The 10,277-nt window shown below is 30.9% G+C and overlaps 1 protein-coding gene across 1 annotated transcript; it reads left to right on the top strand.

Moving 5' to 3' along the window:
• The first annotated feature begins 7,104 nt into the window (after positions 1 to 7,104).
• Positions 7,105 to 9,972, top strand: LOC123910456 (probable receptor-like protein kinase At1g11050). Its single transcript, XM_045961562.1, has 2 exons — positions 7,105 to 9,402; positions 9,922 to 9,972. The coding sequence occupies exons 1-2, from the start codon at positions 7,475 to 7,477 to the stop codon at positions 9,938 to 9,940; spliced, it is 1,947 nt and encodes a 648-aa protein (XP_045817518.1). The 5' UTR covers positions 7,105 to 7,474; the 3' UTR covers positions 9,941 to 9,972.
• The last annotated feature ends 305 nt before the right edge of the window (positions 9,973 to 10,277 follow it).

The following is a 10,277-nucleotide window of genomic DNA, read 5'->3' as shown; positions in this document are numbered from 1 at the left end:
AACCTTATTTAAGTATTAACGGCAACCAATAGGGCTTCTTACTTATCCAATACAAAGTATATCAAGCTCTTATTGGCATAAGGATAATTTTTTTTAATGAGAAATTGTTAGTACGATAATTGTTAAGTTAATTATTTTTACATCTTGTTAAGATTTGAATCATGGATTTTCAACTCAGGTAACTTTAGCTCAACGAGCTACCCATTCCATCCACTGGCATAAGGATGATTCATTCAATAATAAAAGTGTATGGATCTTATAATTTTTTATTTTTTTTACAATCAAACAATTTTCTAATTAACTTATTATATTATTTTTTTGACAAATTAACTTATTATATATTTTTCTTTATGAGATATTGACTCCAAAAGTAACTCTAAAGATTTCGTCAAAAAAAAAAAAAAGTAACTCTAAAGAGTTACTCCAACACACGTTAGACGCCATTAGTTTAGAAGATGATCAATTAATATAAAGCTAGCTTTTATGCTATCGATTTTGTTTGTCATTGGCTCTGGTTATGAAAGAGAATACCCATCTCCTATCAATATAGATTTCGAATGTCAAGAAAGAAAACAAAAACTTGGGAATTTTGGGAATTAAATCAAAAGGTTTACTTTTATTAATGTATATTAATCTATATAGGTTGGGTATTGAAAGTTGAAACTTATAACCATGACTGGGTAGAATAATCTTTTGATAACATAGTTTATGGTTGTGAAATACATTGATCGGATCGGATATTATATTCTCTTTTGTAAAAATTATACCTAATTTTTGTTTTCACATGATATGTATAGCCTTGATATTTAGAAAGGGAATGAATGAAACATTTGATTTCAATGATGCAATACATTTCCTTTGAGGGTGGGGATATGGAGTAAACTCTATAGAGTTAGTCTTGGAATCGATCACTTTCTTATTTTACATAAAAATAAATGCGGTAGCATATAGTATCACTCACTGGTCACTATTACAAGTAAATTTGACTGGAGGGAGTATGTTGATACAAATTATTTTTTATTTTTTTAAAAAACAAAGGAGGAAACCAAGGAGGCCGATCTCTAGAAACATATTATAAAAAAGAGAGAAGTAAATCTAAAGGAGTGGGAAACAAACCAACTTTTCTCAAGGTTAGGAAAAATAAAAATTAAGCAAACAAAACTATTTCTAACAAGGTTACTCCTAAAAACTGTGGGAAAAATATCAAACCATAATACATACTTCTCACCAGATACAAGCAATTGTTCCAATGAATGACTAGCCGAGACTTGAAAGCTAAAGTCAAGAGCTTGGAATCACACTTCAACCAAAGATGATTTCAACATCTCCTATGAGTAATTTCAGTACTAGTAATTGAACCAATAAGCTCAACAGAGAAAGTGTTCCTCGCACCCAGATTGGAAGCAAAGCAGTCTAGATCATTAGTTTCATTGTCTCTAAAAATCCTTCTACAAGCAGAAGAGGCAAGAGTTACCCTCTGAAGCACCATCTGAGTTACACTTAACCCAACTAAGAGTGGGAGGTTGCCAAATAATTTCAGTAATGATAGGGGCTTTAGGAGGGCGATTATGCACATTGAAAATTTTTAGAATATCAAAATTAATAATTGCAGGACCTAAATACATTGAAGAGTGATTACCCGACAAAGAAGCATCGAAAATGATCATAGAGATGGAAGATTTCCAATCAATAATTTTGTTTTTGAATAATTGATCATAGAATACAAGGCTTTTTTTTTTCTTTCTTTTTTTTTTTCTAATGTATACAAGTCTATATTTATTTACATATGTATTAGGATGTTGGACTATTTTTATTTTGTTATTAATTATATGTGGTCTTCATTTTTGTAATTTATGTGGGACCTGTATTTTTATTCATATATTAATATGGTGTCTATATTTTTTACTTATATATATATATATATATACACACACGGGATTTACTTTATTTGTAGGGTATTGATGTGTGCAATTAAATAATATAAGCTATTTTTGGGAAAACAAATTAGGTTATATTTTTCATATTTATTTTACTTTAAATATTTAATATTATGGAATTAATTTAACTTTTTTTGTTTTCTTGGGGGCCTATTTTTTAAAACTTTTATACAGGACAATATATTTTTACTCATATATTAATACATGAACATATATTTTTGTATTATTTACGGGGCCTATGTTATTTTATTTTATTTTTTGTAATTTATTTGGGGTCAATTTTGAAAAAACAAAATCATATGGGGACTATATTTATATATCAATATGGGGATCTATTTTATTTTGTTATTTATATGGATCCTTTTTATTTATAATTTATATGGGGTCTATATTTTTGCTCATATATAAATATAACAATTGTATTTTTTATTGGTATATTGATTACATGGAACTTTTTTTAATAATTTAGACGAGGTTATATATTTATTTATTTTTAGAAGAAAACTATGTGAGGTTCTATACTTATCTTAATTGAAAGGTATTGATGTAGAAATTAAATAATATAAGATATATTCAAGTAGTTTTTTTTTCATATTTATTTTACCATATATATTATGAGATTAATTTTTTTTTGTTTGTTTGGGGACTTTTTATAAAATGTATATACGAGTCTATATTTTTAATCATAAATTAATACAGGAGCTTATTGTTTTTTATAAATTATACATGACCTGTGTTATTTTTTTTTTTGTAAATTTATATGGGAAAACTCTTTTTATTTGTAATTTAAATTGAGACTATATTTATATATTTAATTTATGTATTAATACGAGGGTGAGGTTTGTAAAATATTATAAACATGACACTTATTTATAATTTTTAGAATGAAATAAATGTGGACAATGTGTATATTATTGCTAACTTTGTACTCAGGATGATGTCAACATTTGTTCATAGCAAGGTTATTAAAATCGGGCCGAACTACATGTTACTTATTTATAATTTTGAGAAGAAAATTTGTACCAAAATTTTTTTAGAAGGAAATAAAAGTGGACAACATGTATACCATTGCTAACTCTGTGGTCCGACCAGTTGAACCGGAAACTAGACCTATGTAAAATATAAATTAGGCTAAACAACCAACCAAAAATTAGAGAAAATTCGACAGAACGACGGTTCAGTTTATGTCCACTTTATTTTTATTTATTTTTCTGAGATAGATTTATGTCCCCATAGTTTCCTATTTTCCCTTTTTTTTTCTTAATAAATTTTTAGATTATAAAAAAAAAATTAAACAAGTAACACAATAATGATAAATAAGTAACACAATATTTATTAAATCTATTAAAAAAACATTCAAATGGATTTCTAGCCGTGCTTGGCACAGGTGTTCATACTAGTATATATATATATATATATATATATATATATATATATATATATATATATATATATATATATATATATATATATATATATATATATATATATATATATATATATATATTACACCGGTGTAACATTTGAGTAATGTTACACCGCTCAATAACGCTTCAACGAATAATTTTTTTATAAAATCCACCGTTGGATTGAAAGTTTATATCATATAGATCATCCATGTTCAATTTTACAAAAATCTAAAATCGTTTCATATGTTATTGAGACCGATCAAGATTAACGTTTTATGTGTTTTTATTGAATACCGTTAAGCTTGATCAATCTCAATAACATATCAAACGATTTTAAATTTTTATAAAATTTAACATGAATGATCTGGGTTTTCTAACTTAGACCCTAGTTAGGTCTAAGTTAGCAAGGTGCACCTTTTCAATTGGACCAAAATACCCATTCTTTTAATTTTTGAAAGAATAGAGCAACAGGGGCATTTCTGTAATTTTACCAACCATATACACGTGCCCCACCTTCTGAAACCATTAATAGACGCAGATCCAGTGTCGCGCGCGTACCGAAGGACCATGGTTACAGACCGTTGATTTCCATTAGACAGCCAAGATCTGATCTCATCAAGACTGTCTGATCAATCAGACAGCCCAGATCATCCTGATCCATCAGATTCCAGCGCCTGCGCCACACTGGATTACAACCTGGAGAGAGAAAAATTTGTTTTTTAAAAGTAGGACACGTGTCACACAATGGTTGGCTGGGCGTGATTTTTGTTCATTTAATACTTTGAACTCAATTATTTCGTTGTAAATTAATTTTTTATTTTTTTATTTTTATACCAAAATTCATAATTTTTTTTTGTCTACAAATAGAGACTTGGTTCGTTTGATTTGGACACCGAAAAAAAAACGCAATTTTTCACTACCTTAATCTCATTTTTTGTCTACTAAATACATTACTTGTGTGTTGTAATTTAACACGCACCACTCAACCAACTCACTGAAACCATTATACCAGGAAAATAGTAGATAATATTCTGGAACTTTTGGTATATTTTATGAAATTTTTGGAGACCTGAAACTATTTGTAGTTAATTAAATGAGATAAAACGGTAATTAAAAACTAATGTTTGCTTCTGAAACTATTTTACTGGTAGAATGGTTGCACATAGTTGTATTCTGAAACCATTTTACTGGTAGAATGGTTTCAATGAGTAATTTATTAATTGTGTTTGCTTCTGAAACCATTTATCTGGTACAATGGTTTCAGAGAGTTGTAATCTGAAACCATTTTGCTGGTAGAATGGTTTCAGTAAGTTGATTATTAGTTATTTGCTTCTGAAACCATTTAACTTGTAGAATGGTTGCACATAGTTGTATTCTGAAACCATTTTACTGGTAGAATGGTTTCAGTGAGTAATTTATTAATTGTGTTTGCTTCTGAAACCATTTATCTGGTACAATGGTTTCAGAGAGTTGTAATCTGAAACCATTTTGCTGGTAGAATGGTTTCAGTAAGTTGATTATTAGTTATTTGCTTCTGAAACCATTTAGCTTGTAGAATGGTTGCACATAGTTGTATTCTGAAACCATTTTACTGGTATAATGGTTTCAGTGAGTAATTTATTAATTGTGTTTGCTTCTGAAACCATTTATCTGGTACAATGGTTTCAGAGAGTTGTAATCTGAAACCATTTTACTGGTAGAATGGTTTCAGTAAGTTGATTATTAGTTATTTGCTTCTGAAACCATTTAGCTTGTAGAATGGTTTCAGAGATTTGTACTCTGAAACCATTTTCCTGGTAGAATGGTTTCAGTGAGTTGATGTAAGGTAGTGAAAAATGAGATTAAGGTAGTGAAAAATTGGGTTTTTTTTTTCTGTGTCTAAATCAAACGAACCAAGTCTCTATTTGTAGAGAAAAAAAAATTATGAATTTTGGTATAAAAAATAAAAAATTAATTTACGATGAAATAATCGAGTTTAAAGTATTAAATGGAAAAAATTAACGCAGCCAATAATAGCGTGACACGTGGCCTTGCCTTTTCAAAAAGGTTTCTCTCTCCGCGTCAACCTTCACCCACGCGCGCCTGTCGGCGCGTGTGATGCACGCGCGTGATTTTTGTGCAATCAGGAGCTGCCACGTGTCCTGGGGGGTGGGAAAAGAAGGTGGGGGCGCGTGTACTGTTGGGTAAATTACAGAAATGCCCCTGTTGCTCTATTCTTTCAAAAATTAAAAAAATGGGTATTTTTGTCCAACTGAAAAGGTGCACCTTGCTAACTTAGACCCAACTGGGTCTAAGTTAGCAGCCCCCATATATATATATATATATATATATATATATATATATATATTACACCGGTGTAACATTTGAGTAATGTTACACCGCTCAATAACGCTTCAACGAATAATTTTTTTATAAAATACACCGTTGGATTGAAAGTTTATATCATATAGATCATCCATGTTCAATTTTACAAAAATCTAAAATCGTTTCATATGTTATTGAGACCGATCAAGATTAACGTTTTATGTGTTTTTATTGAATACCGTTAAGCTTGATCAATCTCAATAACATATCAAACGATTTTAAATTTTTATAAAATTTAACATGAATGATCTATATGATATAAACGTTCAATCCAACAGTGGATTTTGTAAAATTTGTATTCGTTGAAGCATTATTGAACGGTGTAACATTACTCAAATGTTACATCGGTGTAATTTAATCCCTCCCCATATATATATATATATATATATATATATATATATATATATATATATATATATATATATATATTTGTTCGTTTTGTCTTTCACATAAATTCAAATACAATAGCATCATCACATATGCAATACTATATCAAAGTATTTGGATATCGACAAAACAAAACCATGAAATGAAATCTCTTATTATGACTCATACCTATCATTGATCATAACAAGTTGATAAATAGTATACCATTTTTGTTAGTATTTGTTGTAATAATTCACATGGCCCAAAGTCAGAAGAACACCTTTAATTTCTTGCTTTAGCAAATACTATTACCAATAATAATATAATATTTTGTAGCCGCCCACAAACTTCCAATTGCAACAGCGCGTGCATGTCACTACACTCTTTCTTTTTAAATTAATGCTTATTTTCAACTCCATCGTCATCTCCAACTTAATCAACATCTTTTATATATATCTTTTAAATAAAATCTCCAATTTCATTCTCTTACATATGAAAAATGTGATTAGGAGAAAACAAATGATAAGTGGATATTCGCTTAAGTGTAATAGAAAGAACAAAGTAACTGAGAGTTAAAAGTGCATAGTATTAACACTACACAATTGCACAATGGAAAAACTAAGAATTATATCATAATTTTTTTCTAAATATAAATTATCTAAAATATTAAAATATAGACTTGTTGACACAATTAAGATATCAATCGATAGTTGGTTCAGTAGTGATTGACAATGGACTTGACAGATAGGACCACATCAGAAGAAAACTAAAATCACGTGATGCCAGAACTGACCTCCGAATCAAATTAGACGGTCTAGTAGACCGGATTATGATGGTGAAAATAAAAGTAACACAATTAAGATCAATCAAAATAGTCAAACTGGTTTAGTCTACATACCAAAAGTAAACCAATTTGGTTCACTTCTTGAACCATCACTAACAGTTTGATTCTTTAGTGATTCAGTTTTCTTCATAAAAGCAACTCATGAAAACAATTGAATTTTTGTGATGACATGATGATTAGAAACAAACAAAATATCTGCAAGTTGATTTAGCGCGTGGTGTACAATCTCTTGTTGAAAAGTCAGTAAAACAACTTACACACACACACACACGACACACCTAACAACACAACCAGCAGCCAAGAAAAATGACAGAAATGAAAGATCAGATTTTGACCAAACTCACTCATTGATTGTAGTATTCATTTTCTCAACTCATTCATCTCTCTCACTTTCTAGATTCTTCATTTTTTTCTTCACTCACTTACCCTTTTCCTCTTTTGACTCATCAATCATCACCCTCACTTTCCTAAATACAAAGAAAGAAACTTTTCAAACAACATAAGAAAAAAACATCTACCTAAGATTGTGTGAAAAAACACAACACAATCAAAAGATGGAGAAGATTGTTTTTTTTATGTTTATGTTTCTTAGCATAAACATGATGAGTATTTCAGCAGCTCCATCTACATGTCCTATGGACCTTAACTATGTCCTTAGAATCCATTGGAATTCTTCTGCTTGTCAAAATTTTGACTCAAAAAAAGAAGTAAATTCACCAAGCACATGTTGCATATCACTTTTGTCACTTTTTGGAATAGGATTTGCACAACATCTTAAAGAAACTTCTCAATTCAATCTTCAAGACCTTCAAACTTCAATTTCATGCATGAATGATTTTCAATCAAAGCTTAATTCTTTATCACTTTCAAACAACCTTGCTAACTCTTGCTTTGACCCTCAACAATTTGTTATCTCTCGTAACTTTTGTGCAGGTATTGAAACTGTTCATGATTGGAATGAAAAGTTGGGTCAGAATACAAGTTTGAACACTGCTTGTAAACCAGACCTAACTGATCTTTCTCAGTGTGATGTGTGTTTAGCAGCTGGTTTACAGGTTAAGCAGAAGCTTGCTTCAATTGATGGTAATTCTGAAAATTCATTGAATTGTTTCTTACTTACAATTCTTTATGCTGCTGGAATTGTGAATGAGTTTGGACCTGAAAGTAATGGTGCTGTTACTTGTGCTTTTAGTGTACCTGTTTATTCACAAGTTGGTTCTGGTTCAAAGGGTCATCAGGGTCTTGTGTTTGGTTTAACAGGAGCTGGTGTTGCATTGTTTGTTATGTGTTCTTTGTTGGGTTTATATGTTTGGTTTGATAGAAAACGTATGAGGAAGCGAAAGCTTGAAACTTTTCAATTTGATTTTGATCCTGAGGAACAAGGTTCTAGGCGTAGACCAAGGCCTAATACAGGTTCAATTTGGTACAAAATTCAGGAACTTGAGAAAGCTACTGATAAATTTTCATCCAAAAATTTCATAGGGAGAGGTGGGTTTGGTTTGGTTTTTAAAGGAACTTTGGCTGATGGATCTGTTGTTGCTGTTAAGAGGGTTTTAGAATCTGATTTTCAAGGGGATGCTGAGTTTTGTAATGAAGTTGAGATTATTAGTAATCTTAAGCATAGGAATCTGTTGCCTCTTAGAGGTTGTTGTGTGGTTGATGATAATGAGAATTATGGTGATAAGGGAAGTCAAAGATATCTTGTTTATGATTATATGCCAAATGGAAACTTGGAAGATCATCTTTTTGTATCAAAGGATCCTCAAAAAGCAAACAAATCATTGACTTGGCCTCTTAGGAAAAACATTATTTTGGATGTGGCAAAGGGTTTGGCTTATTTGCACTACGGAGTTAAGCCTGCAATTTATCATAGGGATATCAAAGCAACCAATATACTACTTGATGAAGATATGAGGGCAAGAGTTGCTGATTTTGGACTTGCTAAACAAAGTAGGGAAGGTCAGTCTCATCTCACTACTAGAGTTGCCGGAACTCATGGATATTTAGCACCGGAATATGCGTTATATGGTCAACTGACTGAGAAGAGTGATGTGTATAGCTTTGGTGTGGTTGTTTTGGAGATAATGTGTGGGAGGAAGGCTCTTGATTTGTCTTCATCGGGATCACCACGAGCGTTCTTGATCACCGATTGGGCTTGGTCGTTGGTGAAATCGGGGAAAATAGATGAGGCTTTGGATGCTTCTCTTTTGAATGACGATAATAATGCTAGTGCAAATCCTAAGAGCATAATGGAAAGGTATTTGCTTGTTGGAATTCTATGTTCTCATGTAATGGTTGCTTTAAGGCCAACAATTTCTGATGCTTTGAAGATGATGGAAGGTGATATCGAGGTTCCTCAAATTCCAGATAGGCCAATGCCTCTTGGACATCCTTCGTTTTATAATAATGATAGTAACTGCAACACTTTTAGCATATCCCCGGCATTAAGTGGCCTCAAATTGCAAGCTGGAGACATGCTCAGGTAATTAATTAAGAAGTTACCTTAATCCTTTGTATCGCTTAATAAAATGTAGAAAGGTGGAAGCTGTTTTCGATCTATGGTCTGCCCCAAATATAGTCAAATCGAGGTTAATAAACAGTTGAGAATCTGTATCATGTTACAAATGAATTTACTTCCACCTCCACAATCTGTTCTCAAGATCTCGCGCAGTCACAATTGTGCATCACGAAACTGTATGTAGTGTTTTAAATAATGTCAACCATGAAGAAACTTAGCAGATAGGAGTAGATGTAATAGTTAGAATACTATCTTGTAAGAAGGTTGCATTAATGCCTTTCAGTCATTTTCTTGTAAAACAAGGCATGTGAAAATAAACCTGTATATAAAGGAAAATGTTTTGTTTGGTGAAAGGTTAGTTAGTTTTATTGGTGTTTTTACAAGTTTAACATGTTTTATAATGTTTGTTCTTAATTTGTCATGTGTATATTGATTGGAATTAAGTAAATGAAATGATATACCGTTTTGCTATGCTTAAAACAGGTCCATTAGTGAGAGATGAAATAGCCTCAAAGGGATCTGCAAAGTCAAGGATCTAGCTTATTTTGTGTATATGAAAACCATTAAAATGGAGCAAAAAACAATGATTTTTTTTGTCCCCTTAATTTTCTTTTTGCTTGTTCCCTATTGAAATAGTTTAGGTATACTTGTAAGTAGTTTATATAGCTTTGAAGGTTGGCAAAGTTTCTGTATAAAAAATATGTATATGGTTATGTTTTGAATTAGTGGTGAGAGATTTGGTGGTATATGGTTATGTTTAGATTCAAACCTCTCATTCTTTTGCACCTTAGTTTGCAAAGACACAAATTTGATTATTGCTCTAAGGACAACTTATAAAG

The sequence above is a fragment of the Trifolium pratense genome, linkage group LG2, assembly GCF_020283565.1.
Source record: "Trifolium pratense cultivar HEN17-A07 linkage group LG2, ARS_RC_1.1, whole genome shotgun sequence".
In the NCBI taxonomy this organism is placed as follows: Eukaryota; Viridiplantae; Streptophyta; class Magnoliopsida; order Fabales; family Fabaceae; genus Trifolium; species Trifolium pratense.
Note: the sequence above shows the minus strand (reverse complement) of the source record. Positions and strands in the feature narration are given on the sequence as shown.